At 36.4% G+C, this 25,766-nt stretch overlaps 1 protein-coding gene across 1 annotated transcript in view; it reads right to left on the bottom strand.

Moving 5' to 3' along the window:
- The window catches only part of ARAP2 (ArfGAP with RhoGAP domain, ankyrin repeat and PH domain 2), a 234,808-nt gene that overhangs the window by 107,279 nt on the left and 101,763 nt on the right, over positions 1-25,766 (bottom strand). Inside the window, 7 exon segments of the mRNA XM_043971650.1 lie at positions 201-227; positions 229-287; positions 2,198-2,324; positions 2,326-2,355; positions 2,357-2,392; positions 2,728-2,734; positions 5,177-5,295. Of these exon segments, the coding sequence (XP_043827585.1) occupies positions 201-227; positions 229-287; positions 2,198-2,324; positions 2,326-2,355; positions 2,357-2,392; positions 2,728-2,734; positions 5,177-5,295 (405 nt within the window).

Genomic DNA, 25,766 nt, shown 5'->3' with positions numbered 1-25,766 from the left:
TACTATATCATATTAAATACTGTATTGTATTATATAATATCTTTAAACCCATCTTTAAGGGCTATATTAGTTTTTATAAATGGTTAGGATTTTTCAAAAACATTTGATGCCCATCATCTAACTCCTTTATATGGGTATTTCATGGTCCCCTAGCCACTTTCCTTTGTTGTTTTAGGTCAAAATACATTTGTGAATCATACCTCAATGAGTTCCTTGCTCCAAATGCCTGGCGTCCATTTTTAGACTGCGAACTTTTGAATCTTTTGGTCCTAAAGATCTGTGTTGTCCTGAATAATAAAAAATAAGTTTTAATAAAAGTTTTCAACACATACACACACACACACACACACACACACACACACACACACACACATATTTGTTTAAAGTGGTCCTTTAAAGAAAAAAAATACCATTTCTTGCCAATAGTATTTTACAAAACCAATTCAAATCAAGAAATGTTTACTAAGCCTACAATGTGTGAGGTATCATTAGAGGCACTAGGAAAAAGGTGGGTTTTGTTTTTATTTTTAAAAAATAGTCCTTTTCTTTAAGGAACTTTTCATTCTACTAGGAAAGTTTTGAGGTACACATGGGTAATATTTTATTCAAGGAAGCAGGGTGATAGGTGAAAGGATGGGGGGAGATAAAATTTACAAAATAATTTAATAAATTTAAGAGGAGGAAAAACACTTTGAAGAAAGTTTACAAAGCAGAAAGCATATGAGATGACAAAAAGAAAAGAGATTCTAAAATGCTGAGATTAAGACAATGATATTCCAGGCATGGGAGAAGGCCAGCACAAATTCAAGGAAATTGGAGACAGACAAATGTCAAGTTTGCAGAACAGGCAGTAAACTTAGGTTGGCCAGAAATATTGAGTGTACACAAAAGGGAATAACATTAAATGAGGTGGGAGAGGCATATTGAGCCATTTGTGGAGAGCTTTAAAATGTCATGCTAAAGAGGTTTTAAAAAAAAAACTGTAACGATAATGGCAAGTCAAGAAGAGGGAGTTCCAAAAGTAGCCAGAAGAGTAGATTCAATCCTTGTTATAGCCACTAATATTTTAACCCTACCCTTCTAAGACAAGTGCATTTCTCTTGTCATTTTCATCGCCCAAAGGAAAAGCAACAGAGATGACGATTAGCCTTTTGCTCAGCTCGTCAAGGCTACAGGAAGGTAATTCATCATTCTATTGCTTATTTTTCGCATGATACAACATCTTTATGAAGTGTTCAAAGTGGGTGAGGCCTGCCTGAAGGCTTCTGAACATACTCTATACTGGTCAAGCAGCATAAGTAGTATTGTGTTCAGTCCTGAATTCCGTATTTTAGTAACTATAGCATCATGCTTGAACTTGTCTATGGTGGTAATGAGGTTGGTGACAAGATTTAAAAACATGCCAAATAAGTTCAGTAGATGATAGTGGAATTTTAGCCTGAAGAAAATACTTAGGTTACATGAACTCTATTTTCAAGTATCTTAAGGAGTGACATGTGGAAGAGGGAGTACGCTTTTGCTTGGTTGCTATGGACAGAACTAAGAGAAATGTATAGGCATCACAAAGAGGTAGACTTTGTCTTAATTTTAAAAAAAATTCCTAATAATTTGAATTGTCTAAAGGTAGAATGAGCTTTCAAAAGTGATAGTGACTTCTCTATAATTATGGCTCTTTAAGAAGGGGTTTCACAACCCACCTGAACTGTTGTCAAAAGGGGACTACTGTCCAGTTATAAGTTAGACTTAAAGGCCCCATAAAGGTTACCCTTCTAACTTTGAGATTCTTTGATTTTATAAGTTTATGAAATTAGTAAACATAAGCTTAAAATATATACATCCCCTAGGCATCTTAAAATTTTTCTAACATAGTTTTCCCCTTTTAGAGGCAGAGAAGGACAAAAAATTTGCTGCATAAGGCTTAAAAAACATGCCTATAATCAAGAAAAATAAAGTCTGATGCTTTGAAATTATCATTTAATAAAAATCCACATATGGACTAGCTGGGTAAGAAATGTGAATACCCATTACATTCGGTGCTTCACATCCCAATAAGCCATGTCCAATGAGGTTTACGATCATCGTTGTCATCATCTTCATCATCTTCAGCTAGAGAACTTGACATGTGTAGAACAAAGGGTTGCTGGATGCACACATCCCACTCCCCCCTCTATCAGCTGCAACGCTCATCATTAATTACCTGCACACTTCTTACAAATGACAACACAGAGATTGATGATGGCCCAGTCAGGGTCTGGTGCTTTACAATCAGCACAGTTCTTGTTTGACTCATTGAACCAAATCTTCTCAGCTACTTCATAATCCGAGGAGAGTTTCTGCTATCGATTGCTGCACGGCTTTCAATCCACTCTTGCTTCTCTTTTTCCGACCTCTGCTGTAAAGCTGAAACAATTGACTTTTCTGTCTTATTGATCCTCCATTGTTAAGGCCAATTAAGCAGAGGGTATGGTTTGCATAGTCATTGCATCCAAAGATGGATCATGGTTTAAAAATATGCCCTACATACAAATTTAAGAGTGATAGAGGGTTCTTTTTAATCCATTTTTTGTTGAAATCATTGGAAATAGGTAATTTTATTTCTCAAAATTAATTAAGGGTCATTTTCCTTTCTACGCTTTTGGCTTTAGGTATTTTGAAAGCAAATAATCATAAAAAATCTTCCCTAATCACACTGCTACTCTTATTACTTCACAGTCTCAGATGAAAGACTGAAAAACTTCCCAAGCGTAGATAAAGAATACTCAAAAAAAAAAAAAAAAAAAAGGGTTGGAGAAGTTTCAGGTCTGTAACTTGATCCTCAATTCACAAAGCAACTGCTATCCATGCAGTTTGGCCTTAAACTAAAGCTAATAATGTGTGCATTTGCACATAAGAACTGGGGAATTTAAGAGTTAAAAACTAAAAATGAACTAAGGGTCAGATGGATTTGAGGAAGTTGAAAAACTACCAGAGTTTCTGGAAATGATAGTTCTCCATAATGGATTTAGGAAATCATCAATGGCAGCCAGGTAGTACAGTCATTAGAACAGTGAACTTCGAACAAGAAAAACCTGAGTTTTAATACTGCCTTAATTATTTACTAATTGTGTAACCCTGGGGAAGTCACATAACCTCTCTCCACCCCACTTTCCTTATCCGTAAAACAGCAGTCATAACGGGCTTGTAGTGAGGATAAGATGCAAAGTGTTTTATAAATCTTAACCCACTATGTAAATACTAGGGATTAATCAAATCATGAGATAATTCACAGATATAATTCTAATGCTTTACTTTAGTTTTGTCCACTCAGCAAACCTAATAGCAAAGTACATTAAAAATGTGACCTGAGGGGCAGTTAGATGGCGCAGTGGATAAAGCACCAACTCTGGATTCGGGAGGACCTGAGTTCAAATCCGGCCTCAGACACTTGGCACTTACTAGCTGTGTGACCCTGGGCAAGTCACTTAACCCTCATTGCCCCACAGCAAAAAAAAAAAAAAAAAAAAGGGACCTGATATCCAATGTGCCACAACGTAGTTTATATTACCTCTCTAAAGGTTTATAAAATCTTTAGTCTTCTCAAAATATATGCTATATTAAAATGTAAGACAATTCACAGAAGTCTAATAAATGCTATACCATCCCTGGAAATAAACCACTACTTTAGGGGGCTAGCTTTTTTTTTTTTTAAGATGGGTAACTTACAATTGCCAAGATACTCATAAATTTGAGTCCTATGCAGATATCTGATCCTACACAGGAACAGGTGGTCATAAGCCTATACTTAATTTGTGGTTGTGGCTGGCATTTGTAGATGCATGACTAAAATGCTGTATCTTTTCTCCAGCTACCACCTCCAAATTGCAGAGACTAAATTCTCCATTTGTGAGGCAATGACCTTGGTTTCTTGCTATAAATAGAATAATAACTTTAAAGAGGGTAACAAAAATCTCCAAAACAATTATATTATAAAATCCCTTCGAAGGGATTTATTTATAATCAGTGGGGCCTATTACCTATTACAATTTCTTTAGGCCTTAAAAACTTACACTATGGGTGCAGGTGACCTGCAATAAATAAATTTTATGAATTAAGTTCAACAATTATCAACTGGGTATCTGGTTTATGAGTAGGATTATGTAAGACTATACAGGGAATACATTCTTTGGCTTCAAAGTCCTTAAAATCTTATTTGTGAATAATGTTTTTATGAAGCAGAGAATAATGCAAGGACAAAACTGAGCAGCAAAATATGCTTATTGAAATATTTTAGGATCTGGCATTGTGGAAACTCTCCTTAGATCACACCACATTAACAGTTTTATAATTTGTCCCACCCCCAACCTGCCCCACAAAAAAATAAATAAAAATCATCATCACTTGTGACCAACTTCCTGCAATGAGATAAAATGTTTAGGACAACAATGCTACAGAAGCTCTTGAAGGTGAAAACTCTACAGAAAAAGACTTGTCTGGGAAGGCTTCCCAGATAACATTACATATAGGTCCTGTAGGAACACTAGGATTTAGAAAGACAGAGAGAAGTCATAGCACTGAATGGTAAGGAGTAAACCTTGAAGAAATAAATGAGCTCTTCTCCCCTTCTATTCCCTTTCTGTTAATTTCTATATGGACTTGTGTCTGTAGAGGGAATCATTTATGCATCTGCTGACAGAAAAAAAAAAATTGTCTTTCTAAGTCTAATCATATGTACAGTAAGAGAGGAAGTTAAAACTAACACAAAACTGTAGTTGTTAAAGTCACCCAACTGTTACCCCACTTGCAGTTTTCTTAACAAAAATAATGGTTTTCCATTTCCTTCTCCAACTCATTTTACACATGAGGAAACTGAGGCAAACAAGGTTAAGTAACCTGTCCAGGTTCATAAATGGAATTAGTATCTGAGGCCACTTTTGACCTCAAGTCTTCCTCACTCCAGGTCCAACACTCTATCTTGCACCATTCTGCTGCCCTAACACAAAATTGGTGAGTTACATTTTTTTTAGACTTGTTGATTTTCTATAACTATTGTGTAAAACTTTTATTTACCAGAAAATATAGAAAAGAAACCAGTCACCACAAATAATTTAGTCTACTTTAAATTCAACACCAAGAGCTTAAAATGTATAAACTTAAATTTGCCCAAAGCACTAAAACATTAAAAAATTTCAAATCTTACCTAAAACTTCTGTAGGGAGTGATTATTTCAAAAGATTGTTTCACAGTCCGATCCACATGTTTTACATTTGCTAAATTCATAGGAATTATAGTAATGCCCTAGAGTCCACTCTTAAAATCCTAGTTTGGAAAATATAAGCATTAGAAAATTTAAAAACAATTCTTTTATAAAACATCCAAATACATTGTTTTAGTAGTCATACTTACTGAATACATACCGATTTTCTAAAAGGTTAGTTTGAAAGATTTCTTTTCCTCCCTACAATTATTTTTTTGTTACTCTCAAAATCATATGATTTCTAAGATTTACTGTCTGGATGTTAATGATTTATGATTTGCTTTCCTCAAGCGGAAGATAGCTGACCAGCATGTAGTTTCTTAATGGCAATATATTTTCTTTGTTTTTAAAGTCAAGCATGATTACTAAAAGTTCTAAAAGCATTACCTTTGATCCAAAACATTTTGGGAAAACCCGGCATTTATTCATGCATCCTGGGTAGAAGCATTATTCATTTTAAGATATAAACCATAACATGTTTCTCTTGCTATAAATTCTCTTTCGCATTTTTAAATTCCCAAAATTGTGATCTTTCATAGAAGTATCTTTCCTAGAAAGTATTTGTATTACCGGTGCTAGTTGCCATTAAAACATGCCATATTTTTAGCTATTTAATTTTCTAAAATACCAGGTGTCCAAATAGTCTGAGTGTATTTTTAAGTTTAATAACCTCAGAAGCAAAATGCCACAAATTTATGGAGGGGGAAGATTTGAAAGCTTAAATAGTTTTAATTGTAATATACTGCTCTTTTTTAATTAAAATTCAACATTACCAAAGTCTTGCGTTATATAGAACTCTAGTCAGTTTTCAAAATTTGTTAAGATTTTCATCAGTTGCTGCTAAGGGACGGAAAGGACTGAATTTTCAATCCTAGCCTTAAGGTCATTCAGAGAACCCAAGTTTTGATGTGTGGACCACAGTTTTAATTTAACCCCACAAGAAATAGGCTAATGACTGAAGGGGTCTGCTATCCTAAACAAAAATAATACTCATATGCAAGGAATGAAGAATACAAGCTAGTAACAGCTGAAAAGAGATCAACTTAAAAGAAATCTTTGAATAGCTTTTTAAAAAGTTTTTGTCCTAACTCACAGTAAGTAAATGGCTGTCTTTTTTCCCTATGTAAAATGTAAAAAGTATTAACTTCTCTATCTGAATGGACCATTTGGTTACATATATACTATATACTTTTTATCTCCCTGGTAGAAAGATATATAAATTTAATCAATTATTATACACATAAATATAATCTATTTAACTATTACATATTTAAAATAACATCTGATATTCATTCATAGACATTCAAGTTTCAAATAAAAGATTACCAAGGGAAAGATATATTTACTGCACTACTAAGAAGAAATAAGGTGCTGGGTATCATCGTACCAAGATTTATGTGAACTAATGATAGCTTAAAACATTTAATTAAATGGCTGGCATCTTCATACTGTAGGTTTTAGGAAGGAATGTGAAAATATGTGGCATTTTTTCTGAGAAAAACGTAAGTGTTCAAAGACCACCAGACATCATGCACAGCAGAGGACATCTGTTTCCATGTTTGTCATTTATTACCACTTTGTGTGTGTGTCCCTCTTAAACATAAGGGTGTTCAAGATATGAATTGCTTGCCTCCAGAAACTTATAGTCATAGGAAAACTTACTGTATTGTCCTTTACTCAAAACAAAATGAAATCGAATTTAAATATTTTCATGATATTTTCCTTCTCAAAAAAATGTTTTTTTTTCCAAGTAAAAGACACTGCTCCTCAGTCACGGTTCATGGAGTTCCTTTGCCTAAATCTTTAGCTCTGACTTCAGTGGTTCTACAACCTCATCCATAGAGCCATGAACCCTACTCTCTCCAATAATACAATTTTAAGTCCCCTCACAACTAATATACTTTTATCTATAGGAAACAATTATATCATTCAGCCTTCAAACCATGGAAGAATCATAAAATCATGGAATTTCAAAGTTGGAAGGGCATCAATTTAGTCCAACTCACACCCCCCAAAAAAGGAATACTCACTAGGACACCATCAAAAGATTGTCATCCAGTCTCTGGTTGAAGAGTACCAGGGAAGGGGGAACAATTAATTCCCCAAGGGATATCACAGCTTGGGGCAATTACTGATTGCCATATAGATATGTAACATGCCTATCCTGCTCTTTCCAGAAGGACAGGTCCCGATGTCCCTTTAAAGACTCAAAAACCCAGATGATAATTTCTGAGATCTGACAAAACCCTAGGTCAATGCAGTTCATTTGCACCATCTTTAAAGGGGACAAGGAAGACCACAGAAAGTTATACTCAGCATGTATCTTTGAGTTATATTCTTTAAGCAAACTCTCTCTCACACAATGCAAAATTCTCAGAAGCAGCTTCTTACATCTTTGGATAACTCTAATGGGATTTTCCCCCCCTTACATCAGGCCCAAACTGTCCTTTTTTGCAACTTTCACCTCTCATGTAGAACAGGTCTAATCCCTCCACCACATAACATCACAAAAAGCCCTTTACTACTTGAAGATACCTAGCACTTCCCTCACTCCACCCCCATACCCTTTTCTTCTTTATGCTGATTATCTCCAGTTCTTTTGACCAATCCTCATATAGCATGGTCTTTAAAAAATTCAAACTAGCTCGAATTTTTCATTAATTTAAAAGTAATTATGGTTTCTTACTGAATGTAAAATTGTCTCCATTCTCCACAATAATGTCATTCTATAGTATCTTCCTATATGATTAATCAGTGAGGAAATTACATTAAGCTTTATAAAGAAGACCCTATAAATATGAATAAATTTGTCCTCAATGAACTCTGAACAAAAGCCTTATCCTTCACGACTTGAAGAAGACTCCATAAATACCATCAGACCATGTAATATGACTCAAATAATATTGCTTATGAAGTAGGAAAATAGAGTGATGAATAATGTTTAAGGGATTACATCTGTAGTGCATTGAAGGACTATGGACAGAGTTCACAATATTATAAAGAGGCAGCAGAAGCAACAACAAAATCCCAAAGAAAAAGATGATCAAAAAGCAAAATGGCTGTCTGATTGAGGCTTTACAGATAGCTGAGAAAAGGAAGGCAAAAGGCAGGAGAAAGGAAAAATATTTGCCCAACTGAATGCAGAATTCCAGAGACTAGCGAGGAGAGAGAAGGAAGAGCAACCCAAAAAAATGGAAGAAAACCAGAGAATGGAAAAGACAAGAAATCTCTTCAAGAAAATTAAGTGATATCGTGAAACGTTTCATGCAAAAATGGGCATGATGAATGACAAAAATCGTAAGGACCTAATATAAGCACAAGAGATTAAAAAGAGTTGGCAAAGGGGCAGCTAGGTGGCGCAGTGGATAAAGCACCGCCCTGGAGTCAGGAGTACCTGAGTTCAAATCCGGCCTCGGACACTTAACACTTACTAGCTGTGTGACCCTGGGCAAGTCACTTAACCCCAATTGCCTCACAAAAAAAAAAAAAAAAGAGTTGGCAAGAATAGACAGAAGAATTCTAGGAAAAAGCTCTTAGCATCACCAATAAACATGGTAGATCCTGATCTAGAAGTAGACATCCTAAAGAATGAAGCCAAATGGGCCTTGGCACTGCTAACAATAAGGCTAGTGGAGGCAATGGATGTCTAACTGAGCTAGTTAAAATTTTATTTTATTTTTTTTTTTTTGTAAAATTTAGCTTTTCTACTGTCTTTATTTTGGAGATGAGGCAACCTCATTGTCTTCATCTTCAGCCTCATCGTTGAGAGAGCAGGGAGTCTCGCCTCGGGACTCTGAGTAGTGGGATGTTGCACTGCGGGACTGCTGACTGCTTGGGGCAAGGAAATGCCCAGTTCCTAAGGCCACTTCAGCATCCAAACAAAACCGGAGACCAAATTGCCACCATTCACTGGATTATGGAGAAATCAAGGAAATTCCAGAAAAACATCTACTTCTCTGCTTCATTGACTACGCTAAAGCCTCTGAGCTTGTGTGGATCAGAAGAAAATGTGGTAAGTACTCAAAGAAATGAGAGTTACCAAATCATCTTAGAAGTAATAGAATCAAACATGGAACCACTGATTGCTTTGAGTTTGGGAAAGGAGGATGACAAAGCTGTACAATATATCACATTTTTAACTTATATGTAAGTATATCAACTGAAAATGCCAGGCTGAAAAATCAACGTCCGGGATGTTAAGGTTGCCGGAAGAATTATCAACATCTCAGATATGCAGACAATAGTCACTCTTGTGGCAGAAAGTGAAGAAGAATTAATAAGCTTCTTATTGAGGGGTAAAAGAAGAATATGAAAACTAGCTTGAAGCTTACATTAAAAAAAAAAAAAACTAAAGATCATGACAACTGGATTCCCTTCCTGGCAAAGAGAGAAACAGAGGGAGAAGAAATGGCAGCGATGTCAGATTTTATACTTTGGGGCTCAAAGATCATTGCCAATGACAACTGCAGTCATGAAATTAAAAGAGACTTGCTCCTTGGAAGGAAAGCTATGGCAAATCTAGACAGCATACTAAAAAGCAGAGATATCACCTTGCCAACAAATGTCTATATAGTCAAAGCTATGGTTTTTTCCAGTAGCAACATACAGCTGTGAGACTTGGACTATAAGGAAAGAAGCACCACAAAATTGATGCTTTCAAATTTTTATATTGGAGAAGACTTTAGAGAGTCCCCTGGACAACAAGGAGATCAAATCAATCAATATTTAGAGAATTCAGGCTATTTCTTTGGAAAGGCAACTATTGAAGCTTAAATACTTTGGCCACTTAATGAAAAGAGAGGACTCATTGGAAAAACCCCTAATGTTAGGAAAGACTGAAGACAGAAGGAGAAGGGAAAGACGTGCAGAGATAGTGTCAAGGAAACAATGAACTGGAGCTTGAAGAGACTTCAGGAGATAGTGGAGGATAAAAGGGCCTGGAGTTCTATGGTTCATGTGGCCATAAAGAGTTAGGCAAGACTGAACAACAACTAATCACTATTGATGTAAGACACTCCTTGAATTTTCATCCCCTTCCCCTGCTGTGATCATACATTGACACTGGTTTTATCTGCTCTCATCAGGAAAGCAAGAATTTTCAAGATGTGCACTGTGAAAGAAACAGTCATGATTTTGGAGTTAGCATTATGCTCTAACCAATTAAGCAACTAATTAAAAGCCAAATACAATAATGAGCCCCCTATGATTATTCATTTTTTAATTTTTTTTTTTGGTGGGGCAATGAGGGTTAAGTGACTTGCCCAAGGTCACACAGCTAGTAAGTGTCAAGTGTCTGAGGCTGGATTTAAACTCAGGTTCTACTGAATCCAGGGCCAGTGCTTTATCCACTGTGCAACCTAGTTGCCCCTCTGATTATTCATTTTTAAAGTCTTTTATGAAAAAAATAGTTTCTCTGAGGTAAATGATTTTATGCATTAAACCCTAACAAATTAGTTGATGGATAGGCCAAAGAGGCCAAATTATTCTTTCCAAGGACCTCTTAAACTTCAGATAAAAAAAGTTTAAAATGGCTAGCCTAAAAGCCCCCAAGTTCATCTTTATATACCTATTATAAACTACAAAGAAAAATCAGCTACTTCAAAAGAATACTGACAGTTTTCTTTCCACATTTACACACTCCTACCTATCTAAATTGCTGAAGGCCAGTGATAAGGAAAAGAGATTAGATCTGTTCTGAGGGCCCCAGGAGAGAACCAGGAAAGATGGGCAGATATTGCAGATAGACATGAGGGAAAAGCTTCCTAACCATTATAATTATAGTGAAATAAGATTACTAAGAGTACTGGAAGTACAAAGAGTACTAGGTTTCCTATGTACCAGAAGTGTTCAAGAAGAGACCGGATAACTGTTTGTCAAGGCTGTGATAAAAGAGACTACCACTCAAATATGGGTTAGGTTAAATGTCCTCTGAGGTCTCTTCATATTCTTAAGTTCTGTGAGCTATTTAAATTCTTCCCAAAAGATGTATATGTGATCTCTCAATCAACACCTTTTCATTTTCATACCAATTAGTTCCATTTCCTAGCTCTTTATCATCATACCAAGAATATTTGTGCTAATTTTTCATAATATGTTTAAAGGAACCATTAGTCACATTCAAATTATGAAACAAAATTAGTTATATCAAGAAACCTGACTGTATAATTTCATCTAGACAGTTAAAGCCAAAATTCATTTAGGAAAGAGTCTGAATAATTTAATCCTGGAAAATACTTGAGATTAGAAACATTTTATATTAAATGCATATTGGTAGAACTACAAAATTCCCCAAATAAAATGCTCTCCAGTATGGGAAGAACAAAAAAAAAGCTAGAGACAACACTTGCTTCCACAACAGCTAGGTTCAAAGAATCCAAGATCTGGCTGGATATTAAGAAATAGTTGTGACTACATATTAACAAACAAATGGGTTAAAGGGATTTCAAGAAGCATTTTATAAGCTTTACCAAATTATTTGTATTTTGCCACTTTCAAAGGCTTGCTGTTTTTATGCAAGTGTAATTCAAAGACACTTAAAAGTTCTACAAACTGACATGAAATACATATGTAGAAATACAGTCTTGCAACAGTTCTTTTCATGGATACATATTCAGATAGAGAGATTTATCATAAACAAATATAAAATTATGAAAGCAACCATTTCAAGACAAGACTGGCCATCATTTAACTATGACTTTCTTCAATAAAAATAACTGCTACGATGGGTAAAGCATTATTGTGAGCCACAAATGGGAATGCCCTCTCAATTTTTCAAAAGATTCTAAGGGGGGCAGCTAGGTGGCACAGCGGATAAAGCACTGGCCCTGGATTCAGAAGGACCCGAGTACAAATCCAGCTCAGACACTTGACACTTACTAGCTGTGTGACCCTGGCAGTCACTTAACCCTCATTGTCCCCCCCCCAAAAAAAAAAAAGATTCTAAGGACTAAGTAGGGTTTTATACACAGAATTTATTTTTACACGCAAACTTCAACTAATGTATCTAGTCTATGATGGCAAAACTCTTTACATAAAATATTCACAATAATGTCTAAGGAAATGGCTCCATGAGAATTTCTAAGCGCATGAAGCTGATGGTACTATTTCAATACTTTCTTAGGTTAAAAAGTGATCTCAATAAATATTATTGGGTAGTGACACCTAATAACACATTATGATTTGTCAACTTTCACTTACTATATAAAATGTGTTTTTATAACTCAGGGTGTCCCTCAAAATCATGATATATGCTTACAGTAATAAAATTTAGCTGAGATTAGTTAAGATTTAACAAGATAATGCAAAACATTCTATGCTGAGAAATAAAAATGAACATTTCACACTCATAAACATAAAGATAAAAAAAACCATCCCATATTTGTTGAAATTTTCAATCTATTCTTGAAAATACCAAATGCCAGATTTCAGTGCCAGGGATGTTAGAACCCATTGCTCAAACATTTGGTTTAAACAGATGTGCCATTGGCACCAGCTGTCCTAGGAAACACCAGATTGAGAGCTTGGCCAGACCATGAGAACTTGGGGCACCACCTCCAATATGCTACAACCTTCCCTGCAACAAAGCATCCCTAACCCTATACATGGATTTAAGCTACATCACTGTTTCATCCATATATGTGAACATAAGTGAAAATGTTTTTTAAAAGTGGTACTTCAAAACGGAAAGGTTTTTCTCTAATTTAAGAAATAAGTTGACATATTCATATATGTATAGAATGTATATGCATTATATAAAATATATTCAGGATAGGTAATGTGTATGTATATCCCTTTTATTCAATGACTCTAAGAGGCTATATAAGATCATCAAGAATGGGAGAGGGAGGTCTGGCAACCATTCCATAATATTGTTTATCATATCAGAAAATGAAAAAAGCCTACCAATTAATGTATAAAAAGAATCATAAAACAAAACATAAGCTTTTTTTTTCCATAAAAGTATTTTATTATTTTCCTGTTACATGTAGAGATAGTTTGCAACATTAAAACTCATAAGCTTTTTAACCTAGTCCTCCTAATGTTGAGAGGTCAGTTTCTGGAATGATACTATATCATATAAAATTTATCAAGCATTTTCATTACAATCCTCCCATGTGAGAAAAGGATAAATGTGGATGTGTGGGTGGGGGTCTGGGGTGTTTGGTCCTGACCTGAGATTTGTCATTGCAAAAGAACTTGAGTGAAGAAATGAAAATCAGTAACTATTAAGCAGTTTTATAATCTCAGAGAGCTGCTTAAGGCACTGAGTGGAAAGGTTCAGTGAGTTAACAAGTGGGACTTGATTTCAGGTCTTTATAATTGTAAAGTTGGCATCTATCCACTATGCAGTACTGCCTAGTTTGAAAAAAATGACACATCAAAAACACAGTATTTTTCAGGAACTGACAGATGACAAATTTCCATAGTATAAACAGACTTCAAATTCCTTTAAAATTTCATCCAATAAACTGGAACAATCTATTACTTGATTCTAGCCAACAAATAAGAATCATGTAGAATATAGAAAATTTAAGTAATAATAAGCTAATTGCTAGTATTTTAAATGGTACTTTAAGGTTTGCAAAGCTCTGTTTGATATATTCTCATTCAATCCTCACAACAACCCTGTAAAGTAGGTATATTTAAATATACATGTATAAGGGTAGCTACTGTTGATCTCTTATTTTAAATAGAAAAATGACTAGCTCAAGGTCACACAACTAGTGAACATTTTAAGGAAGATCTGAAATCAGTTTCCTCCTGACTCCAAGTCTAAGAACTCTATATACACTGTACTACCTAGCTAGCTAGTGTATCAAAGAGTATATGTTACTCTCAATAAACAATTGAAAGTAAGAGTCAGGGGCAGCTAGGTGGCACAGTGGATAAAGCACCAGCCCTGGATTCAGGAGTACCTGAGTTCAAATCCAGCCTCAGACACTTGACACTTACTAGCTGTGTGACCCTAGGCAAGTCACTTAACCCTCATTGCCCTGAGGGGAAAAAAGAGTAAAGGCCAAAAGGAATCAAAGCAGACAAATATAGTTAATTCAACACCAAAAATTGTATTTTGAAGCAGAGGTTCTTAGTTTCTAACCTTGGGTATGGGAACTTGGTTGCTTGAATAAGTACATTTCACATCAGGATTTTCTTTGTAATCCTACATATTTCATTTTATGCACTTAAAAAACAACATTCTGATAAGGGATCTGGATCCATGACACTAAATGGGTAAAGAAACTCTGCTAGTTTTGAAGAGATAGAGAATTCTCAAAGGAGGATAATGTAGAAAAACATCTGTTCATCTATATAGTTGAAAGAACCCAACACAAAAGTATCAGTTGTCTCAAATATAAAATAAAAAGCTTGCATTCTGTGAATATAATGAATGGCATATTACATTCAAGGGAAGTGAGTAAAACTTTAGCTGCTCTGCAAAATTAGAAGGTAGAAGGGAATGGATACAATATGTAATGACTGACTCAAGCATTTCAGAGTGTCATCTGAGTAAACTAGTAAGTCATTTTACCAACTTCCCTCTTTGATACAAAATCTAATTCCGTTTAAGAGAAAGTATATTAATTATCAAAAGGTAGTAAAAAATGCCAGAGTATCTTAAGACCCACAGGAAAAAATGTTCTTCTTTTAAAACATGACACTAACACAGCACAAATGATATGAAGCATTTCTCAGAGACAGTTTGAGCTCATTATGGCTCAGAATAACCACATAAATCCATTAATATTTGTCACAAATAGAACTAAGTATGATTTCCAAATTAAAGAGGCAACTGAAGCAAAATTTCTTCATAACCATTTGATATACATGGATGATATCAAGTTAAATGATTCTACTGGGGAAAGGGAGTTGGGGCAGAACATCAAACATCTCTTTCATTTCATGGAATCTTTCTCTAATGATATCAAAATGTCATGTTGCATTGATAAGTAAAACATTTTTAATTGAAGCCAAAGGCAAAAACTGATGACTTTGCGCCTGACTCTAAAGGTCAAATTGACCCAATGGATAATGGCATTTATATTTAAAAATACCTTGGTTTTTTTCTGGTAAGACATACAAGTGCATATGGGGCAGCTAGGTGGCGCAGTGGATAGAGCACCGGCCCTGGAGTCAGGAGGACCTGAGTTCAAATCCAGACTTAGACACATAATACTCACTAGCTGCGTGACCCTGGGCAAGTCACTTAACCCCAATTGCCTCACAAAAAAAAAAAAATTAAGACATACAGTGCATAAAGATATTCAAGAGAAAGTCTCTATGTTAAGAGACTTACTGGCAACCTGAAATCAAAGTCAAATAGTAAAATCATGTCTAAAGCAATTAATACTAATCAATACTAGTTTTCATGTATGATTTTAGAACTATATAACATGGACCACAACATATTAGGAAAATATCCTAACAGAAACACATACAATATTAATTAAACATTTGACCCATCATCCCAAGAGTAGCAACAGAAATTTATTACTTTCTTCATATAAAGTATGATGATAGATTGAAATTCTCAGAGCATATGACAAACAAACCAAAAACTTAAAAGCCATTTTTTCATAATCACATATCACTTCACCAAACAATAGGGAGTTCATACTGAGACCTCTGACTTTCAGACTTCAAAATCATTTCTGTTGTGCTTTCTTGTCCTAGAGCTTTCCTCAGAGACTTACTTTAGAATATCCAACTTAGTCTGTGGTCTCCTCCCCCTAGAAAATCTTCCTCTAAGGGGCCAGCCCCCTTTTCTCATTGGTGAGTTCCTCCTAGGGTTTACAGTTTTTGGAGGGACACTGGATAGCCAGCCTGAATTACCCTCCTGTATCTACTCCTGACTTCTATACTCCAAAACTATGAATCCATGTCATTATTCCCCCTCCCCCTCTATTTTTAGCTCCCATTTGTGAAAAGTCTTCTCTTTTTTTGTTTGTTTTTTTGTAGGGCAATGGGGGTTAAGTGACTTGCCCGGGGTCACAAGCTAGTAAGGGTCAAGTGTCTGAGGCCACATTTGAACTCAGATCCTCCTGAATCCAGGGCCGGTGCTTTATCCACTATGCCACCTAGCTACCCGCCCCCCTTTTTTTTAAATTTGATTTATTTATTTTGGTGAGGCAATTGGGGTTAAGTGACTTGCACAGAGTCACACAGCTAGTAAGTATCAACTGTCTGAGACTGGATTTGAACTCAGGTCCTCCTGACTTCAGGGCCAGTGCCACTGTGCCACCTAGCTGCCCCAAAAGATCTTCTCTTAATAGGACTGACTTTCTGTTTGTAATCCCAGTGCTTAGCACATGGAAGAACATAATGTTTGTTTCCTTCTTTCCTGTCAACAGGATTTAACAAATATAACAGAGAGTAGTTTTATGTCCATGTGGAATGAATAAATGAAAATAGTATTTAATAAGGACTTAGTATGTTCCAGGCATGATGGTAAGCACTGGGTATTCAAACATAAGCAAACAACATATCTCTGACCTCAAAGGAGTTCACATTTTATTGGGGGGGGGGGTGGGTTATTGAGGGTTTAGATGATGCATGATATAAATGTCTAGGAGACTGTATGATGGGTTTGACCTAGGATAAAATAAAGTGCATCACCACCAATCTGAGCCCAGGGTCACAGAGGTGGTAGCATAGAGAATGGCTAAAACTAAGGGTAGAATCAAAAAACTCTCAAAAGGTCAGACATCTCCATGAACTAAGTTAATAACAGTCAACAATGAGTCCAAAATACATCTTAGTCACAGGGACTTGTTTATGGAATCATGGATTTATGATAGGAAGTGAGAACTAAGTAATCTGCATTATAAATTACAGAGCCAAGTTATAGTAATCAAGGCAAATTATGCAAATAAATTATAAACCACACACTCTGTAACATTACCAGAGGCTGCAAAAATTTAACACCTACTGAATAACTTGCAAAGACATGTCTTAATGGCAAGATTTATATATCAAAAGCTCATTATTTTCCTTGGACTGATGGATGACAAATTTCTTCCCTACAAAAAACGAACAAACCAACCTCAAAATATCTTGGATGAAAGCATAATAGATCCCTGGTAGCGCAGATCCCATCTAGCCCAATGTCCTGATTATATAGCTCAGAGAACTGAGGCAGGTACTAAGTATAATGACTTCCCAATGTTACATAGGTAGGAAGAGTCAAAGATGGTAAACAGGACAACCAACTCCAGAGCCAGTGTTCTTTCCACTATACCATACTACAAATAAAGAATTCACAATATCCTAGAGAACTCAACAAATAAATTATAGTGGAACTAGACTATTATCACAGACCAATTTAGTCACACCTGCCTAAACATTACATTTTTTAAATACGTTTCCATGTCAAATACCCAACTTCCAAGATATGTGGAATTAAACACTTTATAAACATAAAAAACTAACATACAAAATCAAAATCCTATTATAATAAGATGTTCACCCCCAATATTCTATTTCACACTGAAACCGTCCAAAGAAAAGATTTCAATGCTCCTCCAGAAGACAGGCATAAATCTTAATATTTTGTGCAAGTATGGAAAAATGTATTTTTTAAAACCAACTCTATGATGGTTCAGTAAGCATTATCTAGCATAATAGCAACTTGTCCCCAAACTATTTTCTACCTTATCATTTTAATTGCTATTATTTTCATCTCATTCTTATCTCTTATTGATGTAATTCAGACATCTTTAAAAGCCAATGGAGGGGCAGTTGGGTGGCACAGTCAATAAAGCACTGGCTTTGGATTCAGGAGGACCTGAGTTCAAATCCAGCCTCAGACACTTGACACTAGCCTTGTGTCCCCCGGCATATCACTTAACTCTCACTGCCCTGCAAAAAAAAAAAAAAAAAAAATAAAAGGGAAAAGCCAATGGAATAATATAGTGGCACTGTCCACTGTCTACCAAAATGGTAGAAGTAACTTTGTTCATGACCCAATTTTCAGCATCTGGGAGCTTAGGTTGTAGTGGCTCCAATTAAATCTATTTGAGGAAGAGGAGAACATATTTCCTCTCACCCCTGAAGCACAGAAAAAGCTTGTGAACTTTCAAAAACCAAAGGGTATGAATTTTTCTCACCTGCATCCTAGCAATATCCCCAGAGCAGCGGCGACTGGCATTAGTTTCTGCAATGGGGTTAACAATTTTGTTGAGTCATTTCAGTAGTGTCCAACTCTTCGAGACTGAATTTGGGGTTTTCTTGGCGAAAATCCTGGAGTGGCTAGCCTTTTCCTCCTCCAGCGCATTTTACAGATGAGAAAGCTGAAGCCAATAGGGTTGCCCAATGTAACACAGGTGGTAAGTGCCTGGGGCCACATTTGAACCCAGGTCTAATGCACTGTGACACTCTAGCTGCCCCAGGGTTGCAGACTGACGATAAAATCAGAAAAGATCAACTCCAGGCTTTACAAAGAATCCAGAATAAAAGCAATACAACCAGGGTGAATATCTTGAGGACATTGGCAAAAGAAAAAAGAACTTCCAGGAGCTTGGCGTTACCCACCTGCGACATGTGCTTTCTAAGTCTGAGCTCACTTTCCCCTGGATTGAATTAGCTGGTAAGAAAGTCACAGACTTGTGGGGAGCTGTTTTATACCTATGACACCCCTGTGGAAATAGCTGCCAGAGTAAATGGGAGCAGAGCGAAGACGATCCAAGCATGGACCACACAAGGGTTCCTATTCCACTATTCATAAAAGCAAAAAAAAAAAAAAAAAGGCATTTGATGACCACTGTGTTCTTGTTTCCTAAAGAGAAACTTTATATCTTCCCTCGGGGATTATTTCTCTGGTTCTGGCAACTGGACAGAAAGAATGCTGGAGCAGGAGGCTGAGGGCTGGTAGAGGGAGTTGGGGGGTAGAAAAAAGGTTTAAGGAAGCAAAGAAGGATCCTTTTGCCTAGACACAAGAGAAATATGCATTTCTCAGAAGATGAACCAAATCAATCAAATGGAATTTTAAAGCTTCTACCCCGTACCAGATTATAGGGATTCAAAGGCAAAAACAAGTCCTCATTGTTCAAGAATCAAACAAATAAAGCAACACATACACAATAAGGAAACACAAATACAAAGTGTATCTGATTAAGCACTGCTCCCTGAACATGTTGCTAAATTTCATTTATGATATGTGTTGTGTGTGTGTGGTGTGTGTATATATATATACACATATGTATGTATGTATATATGTGCAGTGTGTTATGTATGTATATATTATATATACATATATTGTGTACGTGTGTGTGTACGTGTGTGTATATTCAGTGCAAACTTTATGGTACTGGCACAAATATTCAATAAATATTTGTTAAATATTGTTATTCGCTGTCTCAAATTTTTTAAAAGTAGTAATTGGCAACTGATTTTTTAAAAAATTGTTAAAATATTAAAGGGTGACTTGCAGATTCAGCATTTAGAGTTTATTGAATAATTAATATAGATAACATTTAGAATATTAGATATTATGGGATATTAGAAAAAGAAGCCAGGCTTTCAAATTTGAAAAAGACAGATTCTATCATTTTGAGGCAAGACAACATGGAATCAGCATGCATACATAAAAAATTGTAATTAAATAGCTTAAGCTGCATAACATGTTTAAATATTAAATGAGGAAGATTTAATTTAACTGACATTAATAACACTGCAGTGTTTTGTTTGAAAAAAAAAAAGGCTGAAAGAATAATGCTATTTTTCTTATGGTTAATACCAGCAGTGACCTAGATTATTTTTGAGAAAACTCAGCGTGAACCCCCTTTCTTATAAATCATCCTATAATTATTTTGATTCCTTCCTCAATTAAAGTGTTATTATCTATTTGAATAAATTCTATCACTACACAAAGGGAGAAAATGCTCAACAAGGTAAATAAAAACAGCAATTGTCACGCACACTGTACCATCAGAACTTTTGCAGCATGGCGGCTATGCAAAAGAACAATTAAAGCTGCTTAAGGAGCAGCTAGGTGGAGCAGTGGATAAAGCACAGGCCCTGGATTCAGGAGGATCTGAGTTCAAATATGACCTCAGACACTTGATACTTACTAGCTATGTGACTCTGGGCAAGTCACTTAACCCTCATTGCCCCGCCCCCAACAACAACAAAAAAAAGCTGCTTAAGTCTTTCCAGGACTTAGTTTTCTCAACTGTAAAATGGGGGTGATGCTAATGACCATCCTGTCTACCTTCCTGGGTTGCTGTGAAGCTCCAAGGAACTCAACTGCATGAATGTGCTTGGAAAATATATGACAGGGCTGCAACAGCCATTAAGATGAATATGACTGTTTAAGTCCTGCATCTGGGAGAAAATGCAGACACAGTCCAACAGAAAAAAAGAATAATACTGACAATGATTCCAAGGTTCCATGTAATAGAACTGCTTAAGATTTCCACTTTATGTGGAGACCAAAAGCGCTAGAAAATTTATGTCATAAAGAATTAATATCAAATTGGCAAGTGATGAGAGACAAGCTCATTAAGAGAAAATTTATGGAAGGGTTTTACAGATTAAACAGCTGAATTGTTTTTCAAGTAACATCCCTTTCAAGTAACATGTGCCTTTGAAATAAAACTATGGCCTGGATGTGACAATGGGTTTTTTTTGTTTTTTGTTTGTTTGTTTTAATGGACCACTGGGGCGGGGATCTGTAATCTTCTTCACTAAAAGAAATGTTTTATAATATACCTTCTATCCATGGAGGATGCAAGGTGGGGGAGTAAAAGAATGATGGGAAGAGATAGCCTTGAGCTCTCTAATTTCTATCATTTATCATCCTTATGCATCTTCAAAGATGTTAAATTCAACTTCATTAACTCAATTAATATCTACTAATTGCCTATTCTTTGGAAGGTATTGTGCTATGAGCAGAGTTTACAAAAAGACTGACACATAGCCCTGGACCTCTGGGACAATGCAAAGTCATACAAAGGTACACTGGGGGAAGACAAACCAAGTTCTAACAGCTATCAGGTGAATGTCCTCGGAATAATTAAAACAACAATATTTATATAGTGCTTACTATGTGCCAGGCATAGCACTGAACACTTTATAATCATCATCTCATTTGATCTTAACAACAACCCTGGGAGTTAGGTGCTATTATTATTATCCCTGTCTTACAGATGAGGAAACTGAGGCAAAAAGAAGTGAAGTGACTTGTTCAGGGTCACACAGCTAATAAGTATCTAAGACCACATTTGAACTCAGGCCTTCCTGACTCTAGGCCCAGAATTGGATAAATTGTGCCACTAGAGTGTATACAAGAAAAAGAGATGAATTAAGTCAATTATGGAGGTCTTTAAATGCCAAACATTTAAGCAACAGGGAGCCATAGATAAATTTTGAGCAGGTGAGTGACAGTCAGAAAAGTATTTGGGAGATATTAATTTGTCAGCTGAATAGAGGATGGACTTTAGAGGGAAAAGAATGGAAGTAGAGAAACCAAGTAGGAAGATATTTGGGTTTTTTTTTTTGGGGGGGGGGGGTTGGGGTATTTTGTGGGGCAGTGGGGGTTAAGTGACTTGCCCAGGGTCACACAGCTATTAAGTGTCAAGTGTCTGAGGCCGGATTTGAACTCAGGTTCTCCTGAATTTAGGGCTAGTACTTTATCCACAGCACTACCTAGCTGCTCCCCAGGAAGATATTTTAATAGTTCAGGATCAGGAGGTCATGAAGACCTAGAGTTTGGTAGTAGCTATGTGAACTGAGAAAACTGAAGAGATGGGACAAATAATGCGGAGGTAGAATTGACAAGGACTTGGCATTGGATATGAGGCAAGAGGGCAATCCAAAATAACTTGAAGTTTACAAATGTGGATAACTAACAAAAATTATGCTGGTGTCCACAAAGAAATAAGCTAATTTGAAAGAGGTATGCCTGTTTTAAAAGGGGAATAAAAATGAGTTATTGATGATGATGATGAAAAGGACAGTTAATATAGTATAAACTTTGTGAAACCCTTTACAAATATGATCTCATCTTCACAATGGACCTTTTGAGGGAGGGGATAATATTTCCATTGTACAGGTAAGGAAATTGTAGTAGTGAAAGGTGCTAACTCAAACCCAGATCATGATACCAAATTCTTTGTCCCCCCCCCTCACTATACCACAATGCCTCTCCTATGAGTGTTATCAATAAAGTTTTCATACCTTGAAGAATAAAAATGTTCACTGCTAAAGCACAATTAACAAGATAATCTTCTAAACTTAGATAACTAACAAAGCAAGAAGTGACCACAAGTCCTGAATCGTTGTTTATCCTTTTTTTCAAATCACCTTGAACATTTTCACATAGAGACAGTATATAAAACTGTGAATTTCTATTCTAAAGATATAGTAAAATATTGCTTCAATTTAATGTGATAATATGAAACCTGTCCTATTTGTTAGTCTAACCTTCTGAACCTCCTCCTGTCCTAGCTTTACATCAGACTCACTGTTGTCCTACTCCAATACAATTTTATAAAATGAAGAACATAGTAAGAGTAGGGAAGCATTTCACTATAATACAAAATCATATCAGTAAAGAGCAAACAAAATGTTAGATGGGGCCCAAGGATGCATATAGTCAGTCAACAGTCTCGACAAGCATTTATTAAGAGCTAACTATGGGGGGCAGCTAGGTGGTGCAGTGGATTCAGAAGGACCTGAGTTCAAATCCGGCCTCAGACACTTAACACTTACTAGCTGTGTGACCCTGGGCAAGTCAACCCCAATTGCCTCAGCAAAAAAAAGGGGAAAAAAAAAAGCTAACTATGTGCTAAGCAAAGAGATGTGAAAACAAAGAAAGGCCTCATGTTCTCTGTCCTCAAATACCTTACATCCAAATAGGGAAGGGAACACTCAGACAACTAAATACATACTATAGACACAGTGTAAATGGGAGGTAATCCCAGAGAAAAAATAACTGGGGGAAGGGGAAGGGTGGAGGTTAGCAGTATACAGGGAATGGTCTCAGGGCTCAGGCAGAATTTGAACCAAATCTTGAAAGAAGTCAAGGTCACTCACTAGAAGGGTGAGCTGAGGAAGAAGGACATTCCAGAAAGGAGGGCAGCCAGAGAAAAGTCAGGAGACGGATGGAATGCAAGGAACAAACACTGCTGGATTATAACGCATGTGTGTGGAAGCAGAGCACACTGTAAGCAGACTGGAAAGTCAGGAAGGGGCTAGGTTGGGAGGGGGTTTAAAAGCCAAAAATGAATGATGGCTTCACAAAGTAGCATTTGAGTCGGCAGGTACAAATGCAACATGCACAGATAGAAAGTGAGGTCACAACTTGCATAAAGACCTCATGGGATCAAAAGTATAAAGTGTATTCAAGGTATAATGAATATTCGACTGAAGCACAGATTATATGGGAGTGGGTTGGAAAGGCAGGACAGCCCCTGACTATGGACTGCCTTTAATGCTAAAGGAAGAAGCTGGGAGGTTATTGACAAAATTATCTTAGAGCAGGCCTGACACACATGAAGGACCATGCGTAAATCAGGAGCATAGATTTAATGATGGAAGGGGCCTGAGAGGTCAACTAGCACAATCCCTTCATCCTATAGATAAGGAAACTGAAGCCCAGAGGGGTTTAACTACCTGGCCTAGGATCTCATAGTTACTAAGTATCTTTTGCACTCTATCTGATAGACTGACTTCCCTTCTATCTAGAGTGGCAACAATACAAAGGGAAGGAGCAAACAGTGAAGGCATGAAGACCTATTAGGATACTGTCGATACTTCAGGCAAATGGAAAGTGAGGTATACACAAGAGTGGAAATGAAGGAGGTGAAAAGAGATGATGGTAACTGATGGGCGAAAAGACAAAACCAGGAATATGAGGGGAAAGCAGCAATGAGGCAAATTTAGGCTCACTATTAGGAATAACTTTCTAAAAACTAAAACTATTCCGAAGTGGAATGCAATGATTTCAGAACGGGTGGTTTCTTCTCCATTGCAGGTGTTCAACCAACAGCATATTGACTCATTAAGTAGACTTTGAACTAACTTGCTGCTAAGGTCCCTTCCATCTCTCAAACTCTGTGATTTTGTGACTAGAGAGTGGAGCTGAGGAAGAGAGAGGAGGGTCAAATACAATAATTAGGTTTCAAAGATTCGAGGTGGAATAAATAGTGGTACCATTGTGGCAGAAGCAGTGGTTAGAACAAGAAGTAGTTTGGGAAGAAAAGTTTGGTATTGAACATGTTGGAGTTTTAGGTGCTTCTGAAAGCACTGGGCCTGGAGTCAAGAAAACCTGAATTTAAGTCCAACCTCAGATATCAGCTGTCTGACCCTAGATAGGTAACTGAACCTCTGTCTAATTCAGGTTCCTCATCTGTAAAATGGGAATAATAATGATGATGATGATGATGATGATAATACCTAACTCTCAGAGCTGTTGTAAGGCTCAGATGAGAGAATATTTGTAAAGCATTTAGCAAAGTGCCAGGCACATATTAAGTGCCTTATAATTGCTTCTTCTCAAAGGTAGGTGGAAATATAGATCATGAGATTATGAGAGAATTAGGACTGAGGATAGAGATTTTTAAGTCAACTACATAAAAATGGTAGCTGAAGGAACTGGAGCGATTGATAACAAGAGATTGTAAAGAAAGAAGGTAAGAAGGATATTACACAATGAGGAAAAATCCACCTTAAATAGTTTTGGACAAGATCAAGTCACTAGTGAAGGAAACAGTGAAGCAATCATTTTAGAAGCGGGAGAGGAGGAGGATGTTGTTCCTCAAAACCAGAGAGAATATTCAGAAGGAAGGCCTGATCAACAAGAAGAGCACCAAAAGTTTTTCATCAAGAATATTAATTGCCACAGAGTTCAAAGAAAATAAGGAATAAAAAAACAGGGCCCCTCGATTTAGAAATATCACTTGTGACCTTTGCCAGAAGAGTGACTAGTTACAGGAACTTGAAAAGAAAGCTGATGGTTAAGAATAGAAACAGAGTGTAGACAACTTTTCCCTAGAATTCTGGCACTGAAAGGGAAGAAAAAGGTGGTATGAGTTGGATGGGTAAAAGTATCAAGATTCCTTTAAATAATATAGGATCAGGGCGGCTAGGTGGTACAGTGGATAAAGCGCTGCCCCTGGATTCAGAGGACCTGAATTCAAATCCGCCCTCAGACATTTGACACTTACTAGCTAGTGTGACCTTGGGCAAGTCACTTAACCCTCATTGCCCACACCAAAAACAAAAACAAAATTAACAACAACAACAACAACAACAACAAACCAATAAATAATATAGGATCATGGAGACCTGAGTATTTCTAGAGACAAATCAAAAGATGGATCAAAGTTGCCTAGGAAAGAGGGAACAAATCTTGCTAGAAGATAGAAAACAAATACAGTTCTAGTGATTAGCTTCAAGTAGTGATTCTTCTTTCTGAGACTTTTTGTTTGTTTGTTTTTTTAAAGCAATGGGGCTAAGTTCTTAGGATTTTAAGAGAATAGTCCAGGGAAAATGCCTCCCATTTTTCTCAGTGAAAGAGGAGGCTGTCCTCTATAAA

The sequence above is a fragment of the Dromiciops gliroides genome, chromosome 6 (assembly GCF_019393635.1).
Source record: "Dromiciops gliroides isolate mDroGli1 chromosome 6, mDroGli1.pri, whole genome shotgun sequence".
Classification (NCBI taxonomy): Eukaryota; Metazoa; Chordata; class Mammalia; order Microbiotheria; family Microbiotheriidae; genus Dromiciops; species Dromiciops gliroides.
The sequence above is the reverse complement of the archived record's forward strand: the minus strand, read 5'-3'. Positions and strand labels throughout refer to the sequence as shown.